The sequence below is a fragment of the Myotis yumanensis genome, unplaced genomic scaffold (assembly GCF_028538775.1).
Source record: "Myotis yumanensis isolate MYYU_CA2020_CCGP unplaced genomic scaffold, mMyoYum1.0.hap1 SCAF_6, whole genome shotgun sequence".
NCBI lineage: Eukaryota > Metazoa > Chordata > Mammalia > Chiroptera > Vespertilionidae > Myotis > Myotis yumanensis.
In genome coordinates, this window is record NW_027223757.1 from 96,699,345 (window position 1) to 96,724,063 (window position 24,719).

Genomic DNA, 24,719 nt, shown 5'->3' on the forward strand with positions numbered 1-24,719 from the left:
GGCCCCTCCATCCTTGGGGAAGCCTGGCTGAGCCATCTCCTCTTTCTGCTGCATCGACAGCCCCTGGAGAGAGTGCTCGGCCCTCCTCCCTTGTGCCCTCCCGTTTACCTGCCGCTGCCACAAGCCCTGCTTCCTTGGCCTTCCCTTCCCGCCCTGGATGGCACAGGAACTGGCATGTTCAAAGACGTGGGGCGAACAGGGGGGTATTCGATGTTCTCTGTTAAACCAGTGTTGACCCAAATCTCTCTACCCCAGCCTCTCAAAAGCCTCAGCTGAAAACAATAAACACCTTTCCCGGAGTCAGAGTCTCAAACAGATGTTCACCTTTTGACTCTGGGCTAACTGCGGACTACCGGGCTCTGAGTGTGAATGTTAGAAAACTCTATAGGGGGAGCTGCAGGCTGACAGTGTGAGAACTCGAGGTCCATCTGCCACTCTCCTATCACCACAGGCCATGCTTTCCCATGTGGAGTCCCTCATCCCAGTACCCCTCCCGACAGGTGGGAAACCCAGTACTCTCCACTCCATCTCTTCAACAGGCCAGTACCTCCGTCCCCTCAAGTAGCACATCACCCTCTTTCCCTATTCTTTTTTTTTTTTAATATATTTTATTGATTTTTTACAGAGGAAAGGAGAGGGATAGAGAGTTAGAAACATCGATGAGAGAGAAACATCAATCAGCTGCCTCCTGCACACCCCCCACTGGGGATGTGCCCGCAACCCAGGTACATGCCCTTGACCGGAATCGAACCTGGGACCTTTCAGTCCGCAGGCCGACGCTCTATCCACTGAGCCAAACCGGTTACGGCCCCTATTCTTTTTTAAAGTTGTTTTGTTGTTGTTGTTAACCCTCAGCCGAGGATATTTTTTCCATTGCTTTTTCAGAAAGAAGGGAGAGAGAGGGAAAGAGACAGAGGAGAGAGAAACATTGATGTAAGAGAGAGGCACATCGATTGGTTGCCTCCTGCACGTGCCCCGACCAGGGCTAGGGATCGAACCTGCAACCCAGTATGTGCTCTTGACCAGGAATCAAACCTGCGGCCCTTCTGTGCATGGGTTGACATTCTAAATACTGAGCCACACTGGCCAGGGCTCCCTATTTTTTTTTTTTTTTATCCTCACCCGAGGATATTTTTCCATTGATTTTCAGAGAGGGTGGAAGAGAGAAGGAAAGACAGAGAGAAATATCGATGTGAGAGAAACACGATTGGTTGCCTCCTGCATGTACCCCGACCAGGGCCCAGGCCGGGGAGGAGCCTGCAACCAAGGTACTTGCCCTTGATTGGAATCGAACCCTGGATCCTTTGGTCCGCAGGCCAACGCTCTATTCACTGAGCCACACCAGCTAGGGCACAGGGCTCCCTATTTATTTTTATTTTTATTTTTAGGACACAAAGTTTTTTGTAATTATTCTTTGGGGGAAAGGGACACCACACTTCCACTCAATTAAGAGAAACATTTTTATCAGCACAGAAGTCTTTTTTATTTTTTTCCACTTATCATTCCATGAATTCATAGGGAATGGGCCCCAGCAGCTCAGGCTCGATCCCAGTGGTTCTCACAAAGTGTGCTTCTCTGGGTGGAGCAGGCTGGCGTGTCAGGTGAGCCCAGGTACCTTTCTCTCTGGCTCCCGTCTTTTTCTGACCTCCCTATTCTTTATGAACCCTCCTTGTCCGTCCCTGACCCATTGGGGTGATGCAGTGGTGATCCAGTCCACCCCTCTGAATAGAATGCAGACCCACCTCCTCCAGTGCCAACAATGAATGCCACCCTAACACTTGGTGGTGGCATCCTGTCATTGCAATGCTGCTCCTAATTCATCATCTCTGGCCATTGTCTCCTTTCCAGGGCAGGGTCAGGCTGTGTCCACATGTGGTCCCTGTCCCCTTCCCCACACACCTGGGGCTGCCCCCCGCTCACCACAGGCCCCGCACCTAGCTGCTATTGCTGTGCCTCTCAGCGGGCCCTCATACCAGGCCTGGCCGTGCTCCCGCAGCTCCAGCCCCTGCAGAGGGCAGACTGTTCCTGCTCCAGAGCCTGCCTCCTCTGCAGCTGGAAAACGCAAGCAGCAGAGGCTTACTCCACATTAGGGCTCTGGGCCACGGCCTTTCCAGGAGCCCCTGCTTGGGTTCTGTCTGGTCACTGAATCAAGCCCAGACGGTCCACCAGGGCAAGGGGACGCAGTGGGGAAGACTTATGAGTCCCAAATTGAGTGGAAATGTAGAGGGCAGATCTGGGAAGAGGGGCTTCCCCTGGGGCCTCTTGGTGGACTAGTACTCACCCAGAGGAAGAAGCTTCAGGCCACTGGGTTTTTGTTTGTTTTTTAATATATTTTTATTGGTTTCAGAGAGGAAGGGAGAGAGAGAGAGAAACATCAGTGATGAGAATCATTGATCAGCTGCCTCCTGCATGCCCCCTACTGGGGATCAAACCCGGGCATGCGCCCTTGACCAGAATCGAACCCGGGACCCTTCAGTCCACAGACTGACGCTCTATCCACTGAGCCAGACCAGCTAGGCCAGGCTGCTGGGTCTTGGTGGCTTGTCCCCAGCAGAACTGGAAGGGGCCTGCAGCAGGGGCAGGACCCTGGCTCCTCAGGACTCTGAGGTGGGAAGGGTGGAGCCACACCCACTGGCGACCAGGGCTGGCCCCTCCCCTCTCTCCCTGCTCCTTGCAGCCTCCTACCTAGTCTTTCAGCCTCAGAGCTCTTCCTGCTGTGTGTCTGAGGCTGGGAAAGACCTTCTCCCTTAGGCTCCTCTGTTCTGCAGGGTCTGAAGTCGGTTCTCATAAAGTCCCCCTGGGTAGAATTCCCCGTCTTCCCACAGAAATGTCACTGTCATTTTTTTTTAAAAATACATTTTATTGATTTTTTACAGAGAGGAAGGGAGAGGGACAGTGAGTTAGAAACATCGGATCAGCGGTCTCCTGCACACCCCCCACTGGGGATGTGCCCGCAACCAAGGTACATGCCCTTGACGGGAATCGAACCCGGGACCCTTCAGTCCGCAGGCCGACGTTCTATCCACTGAGCCAAACCAGTTAGGGCAAGTAATATCGATTATTTTTTTAATATATTTTATTGATTTTTTAGAGAGGAAGGGAGAGGGATAGAGAGTTAGAAACATCGATCAGCTGCCTCCTGCACACCTCCCACTGGGGATGTGCCCACAACCAAGGTACATGCCCTTGACCGGAATCAAACCTGGGACCCTTGAGTCCGTAGGCTGACGCTCTATCCATTGAGCCAAACCGGTTCGGGCTGTCACTGTCATTTTTGATTGAATTAATTGAGCTGACATTGGTTAATAAAATTATGCAGGTGTCAGGTGTAAAGTCTATCATGCAACATCTGGGTATTGTATGTGTTCACCACCCCAATTCAAGTCTCCTTCCATCACCATTTATCCCCCCGCCCCCCTACTGAGGCAGGGCAGGTCCCTCTGTGGACTCCTACTTGGTGTTTTATCTCTTTTCTAGTCTCTTGCTTTGTTCTGGCTGGTCTAAGGAAACAACTTTCTCCAAAATAAACTTTATTCCTAATGTGAAACAAGATTTCTGGGGAAACTGAGAACTCTGGGTCTAAAGAAACAAAAAGGGCACGGCAGCCCACGGTGTGGGAAGGGGAGGAGGGCCGACGAAGGACGCTCAGAGGATGGTGGTGGCTGCAGGGAGCACTTCCTGACGCATGAAAATGTCCAGGTCCAGGTTGGGATCTTCCAAATCCAGTTTCAGAAACTTATCTACTAATGTCTGGCAACTGAAGGGAGAGAGCACAGAGAGCCAAATGAGAGGATGGATAACTGATCCTGAGCAGGGGGGAGAGGTTGTGCAGAGGAAACCTGGACCTTGGAAATTTAGGGATTTCAGAAAGAAACTGGGAAACTGAGTCCCTGAAGGGGAAAGAGCTGCAGAAGATGCTAGAACAGGACCCTGGGCTACCCACTCACTTTTCCATTTGCTTCTCCTTCAGCAGCTCCTTGAGAGGCTTGATGGGCTTACCACTGCGGATCAAGTCCGAGACCTAGGAACAAGAAGGAGGAGGCAGGGGTGGGGGAATTGGGTAAGAAAAGAAAATAAGGTCAGAAATGCCATGGGCCCAGGAACCCAGGCCCCGAGAGGAGCAGGAACAGTGGAAGGGAGCCCTGATGGATGAGGCTGACATGGATCTCATCACCTCCTTGCCACGAGCTATGAGCTTGTCAGGAAGCCTGGCTTGGGCAGCTGTGTGGGAGGCATGGCTGGCGTTGGCCACACCTTCGCAAACCCGATAGAAGAAGACAAGGTCATTCCCATCTTCACAGGTCTCCATGGTCTTAAAAAAGAATAAAAGGGGACAGTGTGTCATTGTCACTCAGCGTCCCACCCTGAAACCCATAGCCAATCCCTAAGGGGAGTGAGGACAGGGAAGGGACATGGTCCCTGTGTTCAGGGAGCCCCTGTTCTGAGGAAGGAGCCAGTCTCCAGCTCTGGGAGACACTTGGCTTAGGGACCCCGAGGGGACTAGATTAGTTCCCTCACCAAATACTGCACAAGGGGCCCCTGTGGCAACAAGGGTAGCTGAACGAGGCTCAGAAAGTTGGTGGCCACAAAGATGTGGGGGCATGTGGGTCCGAGAGCCAGCCAGTGTCGGAGGACAGCAGCCAGCAGTGCGAGCCCATCTACCTGTGCAGAGGACAGGGTAAGGGTACAGAACCACGGGTGCCCCATGTCCCCCCACCTGCCCTGGCCTTTTCCATCTTGCACTCTTCTGTTTCTTTTCAGCCCCCACATCTATTCTTTTTCCTGAAGCCCAACTTCCCCTCCTGCTCCTTTGCCCTCCTCCATTTCTCCTTAGTTCCTCATCAGATTTCCCCTCACCGTGTTGGTTCCCTTTCCAAATTCATCAATAAGGACCAGAGACCGCTCGGTGGCATTGTTCACTGCTTTTGCCACCTGCTGGGTACCAGGTGGACAGAGAGTTGCATTAGCATCTGAGGCCTGTAACGCTGACCACAGTCTGCCATGAATAAAGCTGCTTGTGTCCACTCCAATGGATGGGGAAGTCTTTAATGGTGAGGTGCATGCTTTGTTCACCCTTTCATGGCCAACAATGCCACATACAAAGCCAGGATTCAAAAGAGGCTCCCTAGCTCTGGCCAGTGTTGCTCAGTGGTTAAAGCATTGGCCCTCCCATTGAAGGGTCACGGGTTCGATTCCTGGTCAAGGGCATGTACCTGGGTTGCAGGTTCAATCCCATCCCTGGTCGGGGCACATGTGGAAGGCAACCAGTTCATGTGTCATGTTTCTCTATTTCTCTCCCCCGTGCTCCCTCCCTTCTATTCTAAAAATCAATGGAAAAAATATCCTTGGGTGCGGATTAACACCGCCCCCCCCCCAAAAAAAAAGAGGTTCCCTAGTGTAGAGGGCAGGCAGCAGAGGGAATGTTTTTCCTGATCATTTTTCAGGGGTAGAGTTCCTTCCCCATTTCCCCCCATCCCAATCCCACCTCTCTTTACTCCCTTTGACCTGGTTGAGGTCGATCATGAAAGTGGAGAGGCCAAGGGAAATGGATTCGCAGCTATGAATACGGGTGAAGATGGCGTCTACTGCCCCGATTTCGGCTTCCTCTGCTGGCACAAAGCTGCCCACCAAGGCCATGAATGTGATCAAGCCCACCTAAGCAGGGAAGGGGACAGAGTCTGGGCCTGGTGGGATGGCTGAGGTGAAGGTGAGGCTACTGAGGGGTGAATGATAGATCAAGGAGAGAGGCACATAGTTTAATAGATGACCGTAGCCCCTTCCACTCAGTAGAGAGGGACAGGGAATGGGCAGAGGCACACTGGGGAGTGGCATGGCCCTATTCAGAGGTAAGGGAAGGGAACTGAGGCCATGGAAAGCTCTATTAGGGCATGGCTCTCCCTCAAGTGAAAGTGAGGAACAGGGTGTGGGTTATAGTGTCTGCATGACAGGCAGGGTCAGAACACAGCAGAAGAGCTGCAGGGACCGGGGTTGGCTAGCAGGTGGGGGAGGAGATGAAGATACCAGAGGCCAGTATGTAGGAGTCTCCTACCTGTTTGAGGTATATGCTCTTCCCTGAAGAGTTGGGTCCAGTGATGACTCTGACCCTCCCTTTGTCCCCACCACATTCTGCGGAGTTGGGCACAAAGGTTCGGGCACAGAGTTCCATCAGAGGATGTCTGCAGTGGGTGGAGAGGTACCTCACACATCGCCCAGATGGGTGGACCCCCAGAATATGGGCCTTTTAGGCCCCTCGTGTCTATGCCTCCACCCCCTTCTGTTCTCACCTGCCATTCTGGATTCGTACCCCAAAGAGCCGGGGAGAGTAGCGGGGCCTTGAGTAGCCATAGTCCCGGGCAGCACTGGCAAGAGCCAGCAGGACGTCCAGGCGGGAAGCAAGGTCCAACACCCGGGTCAAGACAGCCGCCCGAGCCAGCACCTGGCACTGCAGCTGGTACATCAGCAGGGTCTCCTGGTCTGATGGTAGGTGAGGGAGGAGCTGGGGGTCAGCTGGGGCGGGGGGAATGAAGGAGAGACAAGCCAGCAGAGGGACCTGGAGACAGGCTTGCAGATACCGTGTGAGACGCCCAGAGGCGTTCAGAGAAGATGGAGAGTCAGAGTGAAGAGCGAGAGCAGGGAGAAAAGGAGCCTGTTGGAGTCATCTCGAATCCGCCCACTCCCAGCCTTTGGCTTCTCCTCACCACGGATGTCGCAGTGCAGGTCCCCCAGCAATGCGTCCAGCTCCTTGGTTCGAGCACTGCGATAGTGCAGCTTCTCCTCTGAGAGGAACTGGGTCACAGGGTTCAAGCTGTGGCTCTGCATCTCTTGGTCCTCATCCCCTCCCACATTTATAACCCTGTCTGCAGGCCCCCACCCGACTCCTTTCTCCTTCATCTCAGAGCTAATAAAGGTCAAAGTAAAACTACAGAAGAGAGGTCCCATATTGGGCAGTGCTGATAGGGCTAGGCCTCCGGACAGCTGCTGATTCATTTTCCTTATCACCTCCCTACAGAGGTCAAGGGTCTTACCATGAAGTCCAGTCCCTCGATCTCAAAGTCACTGGCCTCCACCATGGAAGGCAGGCGAGGAATAGAAAGAAGGAAGCCGATCTGGAGAGCATAAAGAGGAGATAAAGCAGAGCGTGATGTCCTGGGCACTTTCTCTCCCCAGATCCCGTGCTTCCCTCAGGGGCTAGAGCCACCACAAGGTGTTCATGTTCTTCAAACTTCTCCAGAAGTTTTTTTATCTACCAATGTGTCCTCCATACGCCTACTACCTCCAAAAGCCCCCAGAGGTCACACCCAGCCTCCTGCACTCACCAGAGGGATGTAGATGACGCTGCATGAAGGAATGCGGCAGTCCAGATTCTCCAGCTCCTTCCGAGCGACCTCAGTGAGGAAACTGGGAAGTCCCGCCAGCCTTCGTTTTTCTAGGAGGATATCGAGAGTAAGGTTCCTGCCCTGGTTGCCGTGATTATTCCCAGTTGTAGTGGTCGAGTACCAAGGATGCCACCTCATCACTGTGCAGGCTTGTGTTTCAGGGCTCACAGGCCGATCCCCACCCAATACTCACTCTCATCAATTTCAGGATCTATGTTGGGGAGGACAGTGAAGCGATTTGCAGCAAGACTGCCCTCAAAGTCCACCTGAGGAGGCAAGAAGTCCAGTTGCTTATCGGTCAGCACCATCTCTCTGTCTTGTTGCTCACCTCTAGCTGGGCTCCAATTTGCCCTGCAGTCCCTGATTTAACCCTAGCCCTCCAAGCACATTTCCGATGTTCTGCCACCTCCTTTCACCATTCCACTTGTTGGTCATTCAGCTGACCTCACTGTCTCCCAGACTTCCCCATCTTCCACAGTGTATCTCCTGCCTCTAGTTCCCTTCTACTCACCACTTTGCCAATGAGGCTGGCGATGTGGTGCAAGTCATCAGAGAACTCTTGGGCAATGTCCCGGAAGAGCTGGATGGACTGGGGCAGGGAGCGACAGGCATCCCTCAGGCCCAGGGCACTGTACACAGTCTGTAGGAAAAATGGACAGAGGATGGTGGCCCTCAGCCAGCCCTGGCTGAGGAGAGGGGACAAGGATGGACTGAGAACAAAGATCAACAAGGAAAAACACAATAACAAAGACAGAGCGATCTCAAAGGCAAAATGAAATAATGAGGGAGGAAATGTGCCAGGCACTGCACTAAACACTGAGGGAAAAAGACAACCAAAATATGGTCCCTGTCCACATGAGCTTACAGCCTAGAGGAGAAGATAATTTGTTTTATTTTTATTTATTTTATTTATTTATTTATTTATTTATTTATTTCAAAATTCAAAATGTATTTATTTAATATATTCATCACAGGGGCTCAACCAGAGACTTAATTTAAAAAACAGACACAAAACAAATATGACACCACAGCTGAAGATAGAGTCCTAAACAGAAATCAAGGCAAGGACAGACCATCCAAGGAAAAAGTAAAAAGATGGCACAAGGAGACAGGCTGGACAGCCCAGGTCAGGGCTCTTGGCTGGAGACCTGCTTTGCGTAGTTTTCCTGTAGGTACTTCTTGAAGGCTGTGGGGTTTTTCCAGAGCTCTGCAGCATGTGTGCTCAACGGGCTGTCGATGTTGGGTTCTCCTAGCAAGCTCTGGATGGAGAGCAGGATGATCCTGACGTCATACAGGGCAGACCACTTGTCCTTTAGGATGTCCAGGCAGATGTTACCCTGGGTGTCTACGTTGGGGTGGTTGCAGGGCGTGAGGAATTTCACCGTGGGCGCGTTGTACGGGTAGCCACTGGGGAACTCTAGGGAGAGTTTATACCTCAAGTCTTCATATACTGTGCCAGCTGCTCCATGGATGGTCCCCACCCATTTGAAGAGATTGTCTGACTCAGGGAAGGCAGAAATCCCTTTGTCGCCAGACGTCATGAGGGTCATCAGCTCCTGCTGTAACCTCTTGCCCACCGGCCCCCGGGCGGCGCCCCCGCTTCGCTCGGCTCCTTTACGAGCTGCGGCGACGCTGGCGGCGGCTGGGTCGTGGTTTTGGGAGGCCATCCGGGCAGCGCTGACGGCGACGCGAACTCGGGGGACACGACAGTAACTGCCTATTTATTTATTTTTAAATATACTTATTTATTTAGTTAGTTAATTCTCACCAAGGACATTTTTTTCCATTGTTTTTTAGAGAGAGTGGATGTGGGGGGGGGGGGGGGGAGAGACAAACATTGATATGAGAGAGACACATCGATTGGTTGCCTCCGGCACCACGACCAGGTATGGGACGGAATCTGCAACCCAGGTACATGCCCTTAATAGGGAATCGAAACTGCAACCCTTTGGTTTGCAGGCCAACACTCTAACCGCTGAGTACACTGGCCAGGACTGTGTCTTTATTGTTGAAAATATTACAGATGTCCCCCTTTGACTCCCCAATGGCCACCTCCACTCCACTTCCGCCTCCTCTCCAGGCCTTCACTGCACTTCACTGTGTCCATGGAATTTTTATTTATTTTTGAGAGAGAGGGAGGGAGAGAGAGAGAGAGAGAGAGAGAGAAACATCGATGATTTGTTCTTCCCACTTATGCATTCATTGGTTGATTCTTTTTTTTTTTTTAATATATTTTATTGATTTTTTACAGAGAGGAAGGGAGAGGGATAGAGAGTTAGAAACATCGATGAGAGAGAAACATCGATCAGCTGCCTCCTGCACACTCCCTACTGGGGATGTGCCTGCAACCAAGGTACATGCCCTTGACCAGAATCGAACCTGGGACCCTTCAGTCCGCAGATCGACGCTCTATCCACTGAGCCAAAGCGGTTAGGACTCATTGGTTGATTCTTGTATGTGCCCTGACCAGGGATCAAACTCTTAACCTTGGTATATCAGGACAACACTAACCAACTGAGCTACCCGGCCAGGGCAAGACATTTTTAAAAAGAAAAGATTATTGCCCAGCTGGAGCATTGACCTATGAACCAGGAGGTCACGGTATGATTCCTGGTCAGGGCATTTCCCCAGGTTGGTCTCGATCCCCAGTATGAGGCATGCAGGAGGTACCCGATCAATAATTCTCTCTCATCACTGATGTTTCTTTCTCTGCCTTCCTCTTCCTTCCTCTCTGAAATCAATAAAAAAAAAATATTTTAAAAAATCTTAAAAAAGAAAAGATTATCTATAGGTGGCAAGAGGGGCAGAGATAGAAGCTAGAATTAGTTGATTATATCTTTGGGAGATTTGACTTTGGAACTATGTAAATATTTTACATAATCCTACAATTAAATTAAAATTTAAAAAGAAATTCCTAATAATTAAAAAAAAAAACCAAAATGAAACAAAGGAACATAAATATGTATGTCCATATAGTGGCATAACCACACAGAGTGGAACTTTTCCAAGTGACTAAAATACAGTAATTTGTATATCCCTAGTGGGGACAAAAAAACTGCCTCTTCTTTCCCCTCAAAAAAATCTTAACAGCCCTGGCCGGTTTGGCTCAGTGGATAGAGCATCGACCTGGGGACACAAGGGTCCCGGGTTCAATTCCAGTCCAAGGGCACATACCGGGTTTTGGGCTCCATCCTCAGTAGGGGGGTGTGCAGGAGGCAGCCAATCAATAATTCTCTCTCATCACTGATGTTTTTATCTCTCTCTCCCTCTCCCCTTCTCTCTGAAATCAATACAAATACATTTTTTAAAATCTACCAGAACTGTGTTTAAAGGACTCAGAAGCCAACTTCAAGAGGCTCCCATCGCCGAAACCGGTTTGGCTCAGTGGATAGAGCGTCGGCCTGCGGACTGAAAGGTCCCAGGTTCGATTCCGGTCAAGGGCATGTACCTGGGTTGCGGGCACATCCCCAGTGGGAGATGTGCAGGAGGCGGCTGGTCGATGTTTCTAACTCTCTATCCCTCTCCCTTCCTCTCTGTAAAAACTCAATAAAATATATTTAAAAAAAAAAAAAAAGGCTCCCATCAGCAAAAGATAGAATAATTTGAGCACGTATAAAGATTAAAAATGCAGTGGACTGAAGCATGTGTGTAAATCTATGAGTTCATAATGATACTAAAATAACAATAACAAAAAATTCATTGGCTACCTGGGTGGATATTAGGGAACTATTTTATTAAGATGACAGCTGGCAAATAAAGGCAGAGACAAAAATCAAGCAACTTTCTGTGATATGAACTGTATCACTGGTTAACCAAAGAGCAGAAGAGAGGAAGGTTTTCTTTAAGGAGACGTTCTGGCTAATAAATAAAGAATGACAGAATTAAAATAACCACTTTGGACCCGGACAGTGTTGCTCAGTGGTTGAACATTGACCCATGCACCAAGAAGTCGCTGATTCCATTCCTGGTCCAGGCACACGCCCGGGGTTGCAGGCTCGATCCCTGGTGGGGGCAGTGCAGGAGGCAGCGGATCGATGTTTCTATCTATCGCTCCCCCTCCCTTCCACTCTCTAAAAATAAATGGAGGAAAAATATTCTTGGGTGAGGATTAACCAAACAATCAAAAATAAAAAAATATGTATATTTTTTAAAAAAGAAATTCTAGGAGACAGAAACATGTCAAAACCACTTAGGGAATATAATCAGCAAAATCCAGGCTAAGGGAAGCGCTATAGGACAAATGACTCAGATTCTTCAACAAATAACTTGTAAGGAGAATGAAAATGAGAGAGACAGAACAGAGAGGAGAGACAGAGACACAGAGAAAGACAGAGACAGAAAGAGAAGAAGGAACCCATAAAAGAGACTTAAAGAGACATCATCCCATTGCCATATGTTGAACATATTTGGTTCCTAATTAAACAAACTAATTTTGAAAATCATGACATTTAAGAGATGATTAGATATTTAGACATTAGTTGGTGATATTAAATAATTATGTTAATTTTAGGTAAGATAATGGTAGTTATTCTTTTTTTTTTTAATATATATTTTATTGACCCTTTACAGAGAGGAAGGGAGAGGGATAGAGAGCCAGAAACATCGATGAGAGAGAAACATCGATCAGCTGCTTCCTGCATGCCCTCCACTGGGGATGTGCCAGCAACCCAGGTACATGCCCTTGACCGGAATCGAACCCGGGACCCCTGAGTCCGCAGGCCGATGCTCTATCCACTGAGCCAAACCGGTTTTGGCAATGGTAGTTATTCTTTAAAAAATTTTTTGTAATCCTCTCTCAAGGTATTTTTTCCATTGATTTTTTTTTTTTTTAGGAAAATCCCTTTTAAATTTTATTTATTTTTTTAATATACTTTATTGATTTTTTACAGAGAGGAAGGGAGAGGGGTAGAGAGCTCGCGCAGTTCCACCAGCTTCCCAGGGGCCATTGCAGCCTCAGAGGGACCGTCTCAGCCCCACTGGGACCGTTTCAGCCCCAGTGGGACCGTCTCAGCCTCACAGGGGCCGTCTCAGCCTCACAGGGACCTTCTCAACCCCACTGGTATAGTCTCAGCCTCAGAGGGACCATCGCAGCCATGCAGGGGGCGCCGCAGCCTCGCAGGGGGCGCCGCATTCCACGTTGGGGGTGAAGGTTCGAGTCAGAAGCTCCTCTTGCTGTCTCTCCTGCTGCTCCCTTGCATATCGCCGATGCTGGAAGTTTCTGAGAGCCGTCTGCAGGTGCTGGACATCATACTTTAACTGGTCAACACGAAGTTTGGCATTCTGTCTTTTGTTGGGAGGCTCCTTGCTGGACAAAATCTCCAGGCGTTCTAGCTGGCTGAATATCTGGTATGCTTGCTTGGGTTTCGTTTTCTACTAAGTGCACAAACTGCTTGTCTGCCATCTCCCGGTGTCCCATGTGAGACTGGATCTGGTGGACCTGTTTGTGCGTTTGCTGGTACAGCGGTTCCATGTTGCCGGCCCAGCCGGGTCTGGCTCTGGCTTCCTCCAAACCTGAGTCTGCTTCTTGAGTGTGTCCCTTATGAATGCGAGGAGTTGAAATCTGCAGTTTGTTGGGTTATGCTGCAAAAGCGCAGGTGGTTCCTTTTGTGCCTCTGGCACAGCTTGGGCGGGGATGTAAATTGAGTAGGGCGGGGTCTCAGGGAGTCACCAGGGCGGAGCAGACAGCAATGGCGTCTCCGTGGCTTCTTGCCTCTCAGGACTCCGCCACGTCCCGAGTGCCGGTGAGCAGCTCCACGGGAGAGCCACCCTCGCTTTCCGACCCGCTGCATGGCTGTCCTGCCTCTCCCTGTAGGGGTCTGTGAACTCAGAATCCCGCCCCAAACAAGCTCAGTGGATTCGAGAGTTTGTAACCCCTTCCGATTGATAAAAAAACGCTTCTTGAGTGTTTCCCTTATGTATGCTAGGAGTTGAAATCTTCAGTTTGTTGGGTTATGCTGTAAAAGCGCCGGTGGTTCCTTTTGTGCCTCTGGCACAGCTTGGGCGGGGATGTAATTTTAGTAGGGCGGAGCCTCAGGGAGTCCCCAGGGCAGAGCAAACAGCAATGGTGTCTCCGCAGCTTCTCGCCTCTCGCCTCTCTGCAACTCCGCGACTCCAGGTCCCAAGTGCCGGCTCGCAGCTCCGCGAGAGAGCCATCCTCGCTTTCTGACCTGCTTCACGGCCATCCCGCCTCTCCCCGTAGGGGTTTGGGACCTCAGAATCCCGCCCCAAACAAGCTCAGTGGATTCGAGAGTTTGTAACCCGTTCTGATTGAAAAAAACCGTGCATCCAGTTGCAGCCCGCCTGGCACGCAACTCCGTACCTCCGCTCTTGGCGCCTCTGCATATCCTACTCAGTCTCAATGCGCTTCTTTCTTTACTTCCAGTTGTAGAACTTCCACTGGGCCAGCTTTCCCATGGTTCTGAATGATAGCTGTTTGTCTTATAGTCCGTAGTTTCAATGTTGTTGTTGGAGGCAGCACGCACAGGTCTATACCTTAGGCCGCCATCTTGGTTCTCTCTAAATTTTATTTTTAAAATATGTTTTTATTTATTTTAGAGAGAGAGGAAGGAAGAGAGGGAGGGGGAGAGAAAGAGAGAGAGAGAGAAAGAGAAACATTGATGTGAGAGAGACACATCAATAGGTTGCTTCCAACATGCACCACAATTGGGGCCTTGAATCAAACCTGCAACCCAGGCATGTGCCCTTGACCAGGAATTGAACTCGCAACCCTTCTGTGTGCTGGCCAACAATCCAACCACTAAGTCATACCAGTGTAGTTATTCATTTTTAAAAATAATTTTCTTTTAGAAATTATATTTAAACATTTATGGATAAAATGATATGATGGCTGGGAATTGCTTCAAAATAATCCAGGAAGTGCAAAGTGGGAGAAGATAGATATACATGAAATAAGTGTTGAAGCTGCAAGGTGGATACATGAGGGTTCATTTTATTATTCTCTCTAATTTTTTTGGACAGCCCTGACCGGTGTGGCTCAGTTGGTTAGAGTGTTATCTCATGTACTGAAAGGTTGCTGGTTCGACTCTGGGTCAGGATACATACCTAGGTTGTAGGTTGGATCCCTGTGGGAGTGTGTATGGGAGGCAACCAATTGATGTTTCTCTCATAGATCAATGTTTCTCTCTCCCTTTCTCTCTTACTTTCCCTTTCTCTAAAATCAGTACACACACACACACACACACACACACACACACACGTCTGGTGAAGATTAAAAACAAAAAAATAATATTTTGGACAATATCCACAATACAAGCTTAAAAATAGTGTTGGGATAAAGTTGGACAAGATAACCACAGTACAGAGTCTAGAACACAAGCTGAGGGGCTTAACCTGAACTTCTAGGATTCAAGAAGGTAGGTCCTACCTTGTAGAGAACCTGCCAGTCGCTGACCTTGGTGTGGGACAACTTCATGCGTTTCAGAATCAGCTAGTCAGATAAGGATAGTCAGACAGGGGACAACGACTGTTTGCCCTCTCCCACCCGAATGCCCTTCAGGAAGTGCAATGTCCTGGATCGGCCCTCAACCTCCCCACCTCCCTGCCCCCAACCCTGGGCTCACAGGCACGTTCTTGATGTGACCCAGCAACCGATGCAGCATCTGAGCCATGTCCAGATTCTGGGGTAGCAGGAAAAACTGGATGACATCCAGACGAGAATTTAGTTCCCCCAGGTCATGAGTTGGACGTGTGAACCACAGCCTGGAAGTGAAGTTTGGGGTGAGGAGACCTGAAATTACATCTGTTCTCATCATTGTCGTGATCTCAATTTGTGAAAATGTGTTTGCAGGTCCCTGACGATTGTGGATTGTGGCAATATGTATCTGTACTGGCAAGTACAGTGTTCTATCTATGCAGGGGTGTTTACATGCACCTACTGAACCTCTCTGGATATGAGCAAAACTGTGTCTATGTATCACAGTTTTGATGGATAGGACCATGTGTGTCATTCCATGTGGGTATGTTACAGAGCTTGTCAATATTTGAGAGGGAGGGTGGTGTGTTGAAGCATTTGTATGACAACAATCTAGCTTTCTTGGTGGCTGAGTAGGAGAGGATGAGTCAGAATGAGTTTGCATAGCTGTGAAAGTGTCTCTGGTATAATAGCACAGGCATTCATCTTTTCCTGTTCTTCCTGTTTAAGTATATAATTGTCCCATGTGTAATGATTTAATTCCTCAATTCACGATAAAGGTCTTCTCTACAGAGAATAAAGGATTGGGGAGGGACATCTAAGGGGCTTCAATAACACTGTCTAATTTTTAGATTGACTGGTGGAAACACAGAAGTTTATTATTATTAATATTTACACCTTTTGTGTATTAGGTATTTATTACTAATTAAATTAAGTTAGTGTACAGAAATAAATGTCTCATTTACGTTTATCCAGTTCTGGGTGTCCCTATCTCCCTATGGCTATAAAGAGTGTGAGATTCTGTAAGGACCTATGAGCCCACAGATTCTTTTCTACATTAGAGCAAGCCATTATCCTATATAATAAAAGGCTAATATGCAAATTGTCCCTACGGGTGGGAGTTCAACCAACTGGGAGTTAGACGTGCGCTGACCAACAGGGGGCAACACAGAACATGGCAGGCGTCAGCAACGTGGCGCTGGCAGCGGGTGGCAGTGGAGGTGCTACCAGCCTGATGGGTCCTGACAAAGGCAGGACTGTGGCGGGATGGGGAAGCAGGTGAGCGGGCAGTGCCAGGCCAAGGCGGGTGCGAAGAGAGGCCCCGGCTGGCAGCTGGCAGCCACTAGGGACCCTACCCATGCACGAATTTTGTGCACTGGGCCTCTAGTCTATAATAAAAGTGTAATATGCTAATTAGACTAGACGACCTTCCAGACAAAGCCAGGACTGCGAGGGAAGCCCGGGTCCCGGGTGCCAGAGGGAAGCTGGTGCCGGCAGCCGGGGGAAGGAAGGCCTACTCTTGCATGAATTTCATGCATTAGGTCTCTAGTTTTATATGAGATAACATGTGGAGACACTTGGGTCTGAGGATGTGTATCTCATACTGTAGCCTATGCCAGTTACCCTGGTTAGAACACCCCAGGTTAGAATAAAGTGGAGGACTCAGTTGGATTCGAGGGTGGGTTTAGGTACCTCTGTTCCTTGGCCACAAAAGGCTGCTCCACCCAGGGCAGTGTAGGCCAGTTTATGACTCTGTCCCTACCTTGGAGAGCACATGAGCTTCACCAAGCTAACTTTCATGTAAAACATAGGTTTTTATTGCTTGTGCCAGGAGAGACTTCATCCAAGCCAAGCTTCCTCATTTTACAGCTGAAGAAATGAGGCCCTTACAGCAGAAGCAACTTATCCAAATTCATACTGCTAGTAAGAAGTAAAGCTGGGACTCAAACTCAGGTCTCTGGAGTACTAAGACAGTGCTTTTTAGAGCATATTTGACATTCACTTAATTTCTTGGTGTCCTGTCCGACTTTAGGTCAGCTGGGCCCTTAGTTCATCATTCGGGTCATGATTCCATGCCCTGGGGAGTCCTATCTGGGTAATCTGCATTCCTTCCCAGCTTTAATTCAGTTTTCTTCTCCATGGAGAATTCTTTCCTTCTTGTCCCTGGTTGAGATTAGAGATCTATTCCTGAAGCACTGGAGAATGTGTGGCAATTATATCATCCTCCAATTATCTGGAAATTATCCTAAATTAACATCCAAAAGACACACATTGCAGGGCGGGTGAGGTGGGGAAAAGATTGTGCACCTGTAGGCTAGCAAAGGGTTCTGCTGAGTTTTTAGAGATGATGCCACCTGTATGCTAACATCTATGTATTGTGCTCACTCACTGAGTGCTACTGAGTGCAAGGCCATGTGGCAGGCACTGAGGTAACAGGAATGGCCACTGCAGAGTTCACAGCTATGAGGGCCAGCAAATTCACAGATGACTAATTCCATAGTGCAACTAGAAAATATACACAAGCACTACGTGAGCACACAGGAAGGTGAATGTTGGTCTCCTTACAAAGGGCCTATGAAAGCTTCACGAAAAAGGTGACAGTTGGGCTGCACCTTGAAGTAAGAATCTGACAAGTGGAGAACAGGGACTTTCCAGAGGAACAGTATAAACACAGGCATGATGTATTTCCATGATGGCCAGAGGCCCTAAATGACTGGAATAGAGGATGAATCCAGGAAGAAAGGATTTAGGAGGGTGATAGGAAGGTAAGCCTATTAATGAAACTTGGGGTGAACGGGAGGAGTCCTGAACATCATACTGCTAAAGACGCTAGTCTTCATCCTGCAGGTAATCGGGAAGCCTCCTGAGGTTTGTTCTTTTGTTTCTACCTAAGGTTTTTAGAAAAGTGGAGTGACATGCTCAGATCTCTGTTTTGGATTAACCAGTATTTTAGAATAAGAGATAGACTAGGAAAAATAAGAGAGTAGAGGCAGAGAGACCAATTTGGAGGCACATGCAGTGCTCCCAGTTAGAAATGATAGCCAGAATTAGAGCAGTGGAAAGAGGGAGAAAGGAATGGCTGAGACATTGGAGGCTAGAAACAACAGGCCCTAGTGAATGATTGAATATGGAGGGTGAGGGAGAAGCATCAATCCAGGAGTCAGAGCTTGAGAAGCTGTACTGCCAGCAGTGCTATCACCCAGAATTGGGAATGCAGGAAGAGGAACAGGTGCAGTGGGTGTCAGTTTGGATGCTCTGAGTTTGAGCTGCCTGGGGAAATTGCAGGTAGCAATGATATGTAATTAGCATTCTACATATGGAGCTCTGAACTAGACACACAAATTTGAGAGTTATCAGAGAACAACTCAAATTGAAGTGTGGTTTTCATAATTAAAGCTATTACCAATATATACATTAGGGTTTTGTGATTGTGTTTCTGCTGCTTGTATGTGTCCAAGTCAGAGTATCATCAATGAGTATATATGTTTATCTGTGCTGACAATGTAAAATGAGGATGATACTAGCTACCACGTGGGATTGTTACAAGGATTAAATGCATTTAGTCAGCATTACGGAAAGGGCGGTTGTTTTTATTACTACTACATGGAGTGGTGTGTATGTTTGAAGATTGCATGCATTAGCTTATAGCACGAGTATGAGTCCCACTCACCTGAGCAGCTTCTCTCCCCACTTACAGCGGCATCTGTTGAGAATTCCTGTGGAGGTGAGGGGGCAGGGAAAGGAATATGTGGCTGTCTAAGCTGAGACATGGGATCAGAGATTCCAGTGTTGGGGCAGGCTGGCCTGGGGGGTATTTCCCAGATACAGGACACAAAGGCAGCCAAAGTCAGCAGCTGGCCACAAGTCTGAGCCAGTATTACCTTACATGGGCTTAGGAGAAGGAACACTCAGCCAAAAAAAAAATAGGCAGAGCAAGCACAGCTAGACTCACAAAGAGCCAAATACATATATGTAAACATTAGACACAACCCACTGACATATGCATAGTGAAACCAGGTGGATACTTGGGGCAATGTCCCCAGTACACCCTAAAGTCAGAAACAACTGATATTCAATGCAAATCAAATATGGGAAGTTTCATACTTACTAACTCTCTTCTATACAAAGAAACAACTGACAAAGACTCAATGCAAATCAAATATGGGCAGTTTCATAGTTCTAACTCTCCTCTATACAAAGGGCCTCCCAAGTCCCCAGACAGGTACAAAGCTAGTACAGACATTCATACAAACCTAAGGAATAAACATGGAATTGGTAAAGTAAGAGATATGCTAATGACACTGGGTAACTACAGGGTAAGGCGAGGTGCCCAAGTTCAGGAAAGGTACAAAAAGGGTAAGAAAGTTGGATTGGAGTACAAGAGGCATCTGAAAATGGGAATGAAGTGGGAAGAGAGGGCCTGGGACACATCTTTGGAGGAAGCTGCTTTTCTGGAAGGCTTTTGTAGTGTGGGATGAGGGATGGGGCACACATACCAAAGAGGCTGAGCCCCTCCTTCAGTCCACTGGCCACTTTGTACACTGAGGGGTGAGACTCACTCTTAAATATCTGCAGAACACTGTCAGGGAGAAATGGGGGAGTTCTGGGTAACTTGGATTTTTTTTTTTTAATCCTCACCCAAGTATATTTTTCCATTGATTTTCAGAGAGTGGAAAGACAAAAAAATATTGATGTGAGAGAAACACATCCATTGGTTGCCTCCTGCACGTGCCCCAACCAGGGCCCAGGCTAGGGAGGAGCCTGCAACGGAGGTACACGCCCTTGACTGGAATTGAACCCTTGACTGGAATTAAACCCGGGACCCTTTGGTCCTCGGGCCAACGTTCTATCCACTGAGCCAAACTAGCTAGAGCTGGATTTTTAAAGGGAATTGAGAAAATAGAAGGGGTTGAGAACATCCTGCTGAGATCAAGTCTTTTTTTTTTTTTTTTTTTTTTAATATATTCCATTGATTTTCTACAGAGAGGAAGAGAGAGGGATAGAGAGTTAGAAACATCGATGAGAGAGAAACATCGATCAGCTGCCTCCCGCACATCTCCTACTGGGGATGTGCCCACAACCCAGGCACATGCCCCCAACCGGAATCGAACCCGGGACCCTTGAGTCCGCAGGCCGACGCTCTATCCACTGAGCCAAACCGGTCTCGGCTGAGATCAAGTCTTGATGTAAGTTTTGTGCTTCACTTCTCTCTGCCTCAGTTTCTCTCTTCAGAAAAGAAGAGTGACACCTTCATGCTTTTCTTCTTCTCTCCCACTAATTCCCACTTCTTCTTCCTTCACGGAGGTTTATCCTAATAGCCCCAGGATTAAAAAAACTGGAGCCTCATTAGGATTATTAGAGCATTAAGCTTAATCCTTCTCCCTTCCCAGAGATGACAGCCTGCCTCCATCTCCTTACCTGTAAGTATCTTGATCTATGCTCACTAGATGGGTCCTGAGGGCAAAAAATAAGCAGAAGAGAAGGTGCTGGGGTATGAGGTCGGAGTTCTTTTCTCAGTTTCATCCCCTTTGCCCCACCTTCCAGAATACTGTCTCAGGCTTGTCTCCCAAGCTACACATCCCCTCAGGTGCTCCAGTGTGTCCTAGAGCACTTTACCTGATAGGACACTGCCCACCCCTGCATCACTACCTCCCACTCCACCCTGTTACTATTCAGACTTCCCATCTTACTTTAGCTGAGGTTAGGGTAAATCACCTACAGCACAAATTTCTTAAAGCCCAGGATGGGAACGCTGATGTTATAGTCTTCCAGTTCAACCCCGATTCTTCTTCGACCCAGGAACTTGAGCAGCCCTCCAAGTGCTCGGACCTGAGAGAGGATCAAGAGTGGAGCTGAGGGCCCGACCGGTGTGGCTCAGTGGTTGAGCAGTGACCCATGACCCAGGAGATCACTGGTGAGATTCCTGGTCAGGGCACATGCCTAGGTTGGGCTGGACCCCCAGTGGGGGGCATGAGGCAGCTGATCAATGATTCTCTATCTCTCTCCCTTTCTCTGAAATCAATTAAAAACTTTTTTTTTAAAAAGGGTGGAGCTGGGGTAAATCCCAATGTCTTGAAGGCTGGATAATACCAGGGGAAGCTATTATTTTCCAGGGCTGGGCTAGAAACTCCCAGGACTCAACCCAAGGACTGGGGTGCTTTTGCCTTTCTCCAACCTGTGGCATCCCAGCCCTGACTTCCCAGGGCCCCTCTCACCATGAGAAGGCAGTCAAAGGGAATTATGGAGGAGAGGTAGAGAATTTTCTCAGTGGTGGTCATGGAGTCTGGGATAAAAGAGTAGTTTCCAGAAAGGAGGCGCTGTTTGCTTATCTCCAGACCTATTTTGGAAAGAGAAAGGTCTTGTGATCCAATTTTTCACTCTATTTTAAGAAAGAAAATAGAAGACAGATGATCTGATTTGCCAAGTTTACACAGGCAGTTAACGGAAAACTGAAACAAATTTTTAGATCCTTGGTCTAATTATCTCTATATATAAAATATAAAGATGTTTGGCTTGAGATCACAGCCTAAGAAATCTGTCTGGAATTGGGGTTTTTTGGTGAAAAAGATCGTATAAGACTAATGTGTTAACATCTAATTAGGAGAGAACATTCCGTCTTTTTTGCAAATCAGGGAAGGTTATGGACGTGCCTTAGGGATCATCAAGGACATCGAGGCAAGTAGTTTCCCTCCCACCCGAACAAAAGCTTTGGCTTAAAGGGGGGAGAATTCCAATTCCAAATAGTGTCACCACTCTCTTCTCAGGGGCGGCCCGCATAGACACACCGAAGCGGAGGTTTCATAGCAGGTGCAGGTTATTGAAGGGTGGGGAGCAGGAGAGATCCTGAGGAGACTGGTCCTGGCGCTTGGAGGACACAACGGTTCAGGTGAGATAGGGCCGAGGAGAGACCTCTGACGATGGGGTGGAATTAGGAGAAAGGGTTGGGAAACTGGGATGCGGAAATGAGCAACGCAAAAGGAGATACCAAAATCCACACTTGGCAGAAATACGATTTCAGGTCTCTTAGGCTCTCCGTGTTCCTGCGAGGCTGTGAGGGAGGCAAAGAAAGGGCCGTTAGCCTGTACATTTCAGTCTTTCTGCCTCTCCCTTCTCTCACCCTGACTCTACCTCCCTCCGAGACCCTTTCATCTCCTGTAATATCCCACACTTCAGTCCTTCCTCGTTTTCCTTCTCAGCCTCACCCAGTCCTTACCAAGCTTCCCCAGAAACCGGGTCATGTTCTCATCCTGTTTGGCACTGGTAACAACAGACCGGGGGCTGATTTCATCCAGGACTTGGAAGGAAACGCAGACCAAATGAGTGACAGGATCTGCATTTCCTAATTCCTCTCCTTGCTGTCTCCCTCCCCACCTCAGAAGCGCATTTCCTCTAAGAGCAGGGAGAGCCCACCAGCTGGGAGCCTCGTCGGGAGTCAGGCATGAGAGCTAGGAAGGTCGGGGTAGCAGACGGTGAGGTGGGGTGGGGGGAGCCCTGGAGTAGGAACCCCAGAGGGCAGGCGTGACTGGTTTGCCAGGACTGTATCCCCGCACCTGGCACCTTGCAGACACCTCATAAATATCTGCTGAATCATGAAATGGAGTCTTAAAAGCGACAGACCGTCCTCCGGACGTCAACGGATCGCCCCGACCAAGGCCGGGAGCACGGCGGCCCGCCCACCTCTCTGCAGGAGCTGCAGGCTGTCGCGGTCCGGGGCGTCGGGCATGAAGTGCACGGCCGAGTCGCCGGTGTCGTAGTAGGCCAGGCCCAGGCAGCCGGCGCTCCACAGCACGCACAGGTGCGTCTGCGCGGACACGGGAAGCAGGCCTCCGTCACCGTCACCGTTTCCTCAGCTCTGAGGGTCCGCACCCTGGGCGCCTGTGAAGCCGCCAGCGGGGGAGCGGCCGCCCCCTCCCCGCCCCTTTCTTCCAACGCCCGGACGTCCCGGCAACTCGCGCCCTCCCCGGCCTCGCCGCCCCGGAGACCTCCGCCGGCTCCTCCGCGTCGTCCTCCGCCCCCGCGGGGCCCGGCACCGGGGCCGGGCTGGGGAAGCTGGCCGCGGCCGCCCCGGCTCCCGGTCCCTGCCGCGTCCCGCCGGCGGTCGCTCCCACCGAGGCCATGGGCAGGGAGGCTCTGCGCTGCGGAAAATGAAGGCGGTTCAGGAGCGAGCGCTCACCGCGAGGCGGGCGCAAATGCACAGGGCAGTCTGGGAGGGCTGAGGCGAGGAGAGGTCACGTTTATTTCCGTCATCTGGGGCATTTCGAGGGGCGACCTCTCAGTATTTAAAGGACGGACAGTCTGTGGAACCCCCGCCCCCCACATTCCTGTCACGCCAAGGTGGCACTGGGATGGAGAAGGTATGCGGGCCGCGTGGGCGAGCTGTGCCAACCTCCTCTCCCGTCCCTGCCAGCCACGCCCCAAGGCCGGGCCGCGCTCTAGGCTTCCTACCCCACAGGCGGACAACTTGCGGAGTTTTCCCGCCTTTTCTGTCCCCGGGACCTCGACGTGCGCGAGACCGAGCCACTACCAACCACAAGCCTGCAGGAGGAGCTCGCGGACGCCAGGACGGGTGCGCGCGCAGAGACCCCACCCCCTCAATCGCTATTGGTCGGAGAGACCCGGATCCTGACTAGAGCGCCAGCAGGACGGGAGGGGGAGGGGGGCGCCGTCCCTAAGAAGGCTGGATGCTGATTGGCCTGTTCTTAAATGGGTGGTGCCAGGACGTTCAAACTTCCCGCCCTCGGCCGCCTCTCAGCCCCTGGGCCTCTGCCCCAGGGTTTCCGGGATCTGATTAACGCGGGGTGGAGCCTGAGAGGAGGCCGGAAGCCGAGCTCGAGTCCTGGCCTAGGAAACTGTTCTGGGGGCTTTGCCGGGGGAGGGGGGAATGGGGGGAGGAGAACGACTTTAAAGGGCCAGAGGCGCATTGTTTTTTCTGGAGAGTGGAGATAAGCAACAATAATTCAACTGTGTCAACAACTCTAAGTTAATATTTGTTCCTCTTGGTTTATTTATAAAGAGCTTAGAACAGTGCCTGGCAAACGTAGTAAGAGCTATGTGTTATAAATAAATAAGCAGAAATAAGTGAGACTCGCCCTAGCTGGTTTGGCTCAGTGGATAGAGTGTCAGCCTGTGGACTCAAGGGTCCCGGGTTCGATTCCGGTCAAAGGCACATGACCAAGTTGCAGGCTCGATCCCCAGTGGGGGTGTGTGCAGGAGGCAGCCAATCAATGATTCTCTCTCATCATTGATGTTTCTAACTCTATCTCCCTTCCTCTCTGAAATCAATAAAAAATATTTTAAAAAAAGAAAGAAGTGAGACTCGTATCTCAACCTCCTCTGCCGATTTCCTGGGTACAGTGTATGAACACCCCACGGGGGCACTACAGGGCCTAAATTATCATTTTAGGCCCACCCCACCCCGAAGTGAAAGCGTGGGAATTGCACCCAATTCTGACAGAGTAAACCTGATAAGAACACCTACACTCCTTTGGGGACATGCCCCACCCCTGGGCACACACCCGGTAAGGACAGAGGGTGCCGTTTATTCCTACAGCAGCTTTATAGTCCTACTCTGGGTGGTGGGCTCAAAGCAATGAACACAATTAAGTCTGGGCTCCATGAAGCTAACTTTTAAGTGTGTGTGAGTGTAGGAGAAGCAAGGAGATAGATTGTGAACAGAAATAAACAAATGTATACCTTTAAGAAACAGATCCCTTCAGATACACATTCCTCCCAGCTTTGTCCTGGGTACCGAGATGGGGAGATCCCACCCAAGACTTTAGGAAAGATGGTGGGGTAACCTGGCTCTGCTGAACAATGGCTGGAGAGCCCCCTCTGTGGAGAGAGGTGGGGAAGCTAGTTAGGGCAAGGTTAATGGTTACCCTCTGCAAACTGTTGAGCAATGGAACCATGGA

At 49.7% G+C, this 24,719-nt stretch overlaps 2 protein-coding genes and 1 pseudogene across 2 annotated transcripts; all 3 read right to left on the bottom strand.

The window, feature by feature from the left end:
• Nucleotides 1–300: 300 nt before the first annotated feature.
• On the bottom strand, nucleotides 301–3,272 carry SAPCD1 (suppressor APC domain containing 1). Its single transcript, XM_070419148.1, is given in 4 exon segments — nucleotides 301–364; nucleotides 1,935–2,010; nucleotides 2,013–2,052; nucleotides 3,267–3,272. Coding segments are annotated over 4 exon segments (186 nt in total).
• MSH5 (mutS homolog 5) lies at nucleotides 3,011–23,294 on the bottom strand. The gene is made up of 25 exons (XM_070418897.1): nucleotides 23,254–23,294; nucleotides 22,791–22,938; nucleotides 22,486–22,609; nucleotides 22,022–22,102; nucleotides 21,794–21,856; nucleotides 21,024–21,145; nucleotides 20,528–20,637; nucleotides 20,227–20,262; nucleotides 19,305–19,387; nucleotides 18,479–18,524; nucleotides 14,957–15,095; nucleotides 14,761–14,823; nucleotides 7,888–8,016; nucleotides 7,570–7,642; nucleotides 7,317–7,426; nucleotides 7,026–7,106; nucleotides 6,699–6,786; nucleotides 6,285–6,474; nucleotides 6,050–6,176; nucleotides 5,506–5,655; nucleotides 4,858–4,935; nucleotides 4,519–4,662; nucleotides 4,175–4,312; nucleotides 3,948–4,021; nucleotides 3,011–3,757 (listed from the first exon to the last, which is right to left on the bottom strand). Exons 2-25 carry the CDS (start codon nucleotides 22,923–22,925, stop codon nucleotides 3,646–3,648), a joined length of 2,496 nt encoding a protein of 831 aa, XP_070274998.1. The 5' UTR covers nucleotides 22,926–22,938; nucleotides 23,254–23,294; the 3' UTR covers nucleotides 3,011–3,645.
• Nucleotides 8,356–9,058, bottom strand: LOC139012696 (ubiquitin-conjugating enzyme E2 C pseudogene; annotated as a pseudogene).
• Nucleotides 23,295–24,719: the final 1,425 nt, after the last annotated feature.

What these genes read in the sequence shown, in the direction of transcription:
- MSH5 (XM_070418897.1), bottom strand. Translation starts at nt 22,925, where the DNA reads ATGGCCTCGGTGGGAGCGACCGCCGGCGGGACGCGGCAGGGACCGGGA. An exon ending in GTACGAATCCAGAATGGCAG is followed by an intron (nt 6,177 to 6,284) that starts GTGAGAACAGAA and finishes CACCCACTGCAG; the next exon opens with ACATCCTCTGATGGAACTCT. An exon ending in TCATGATCGACCTCAACCAG is followed by an intron (nt 4,936 to 5,505) that starts GTCAAAGGGAGT and finishes CCTGGTACCCAG; the next exon opens with CAGGTGGCAAAAGCAGTGAA.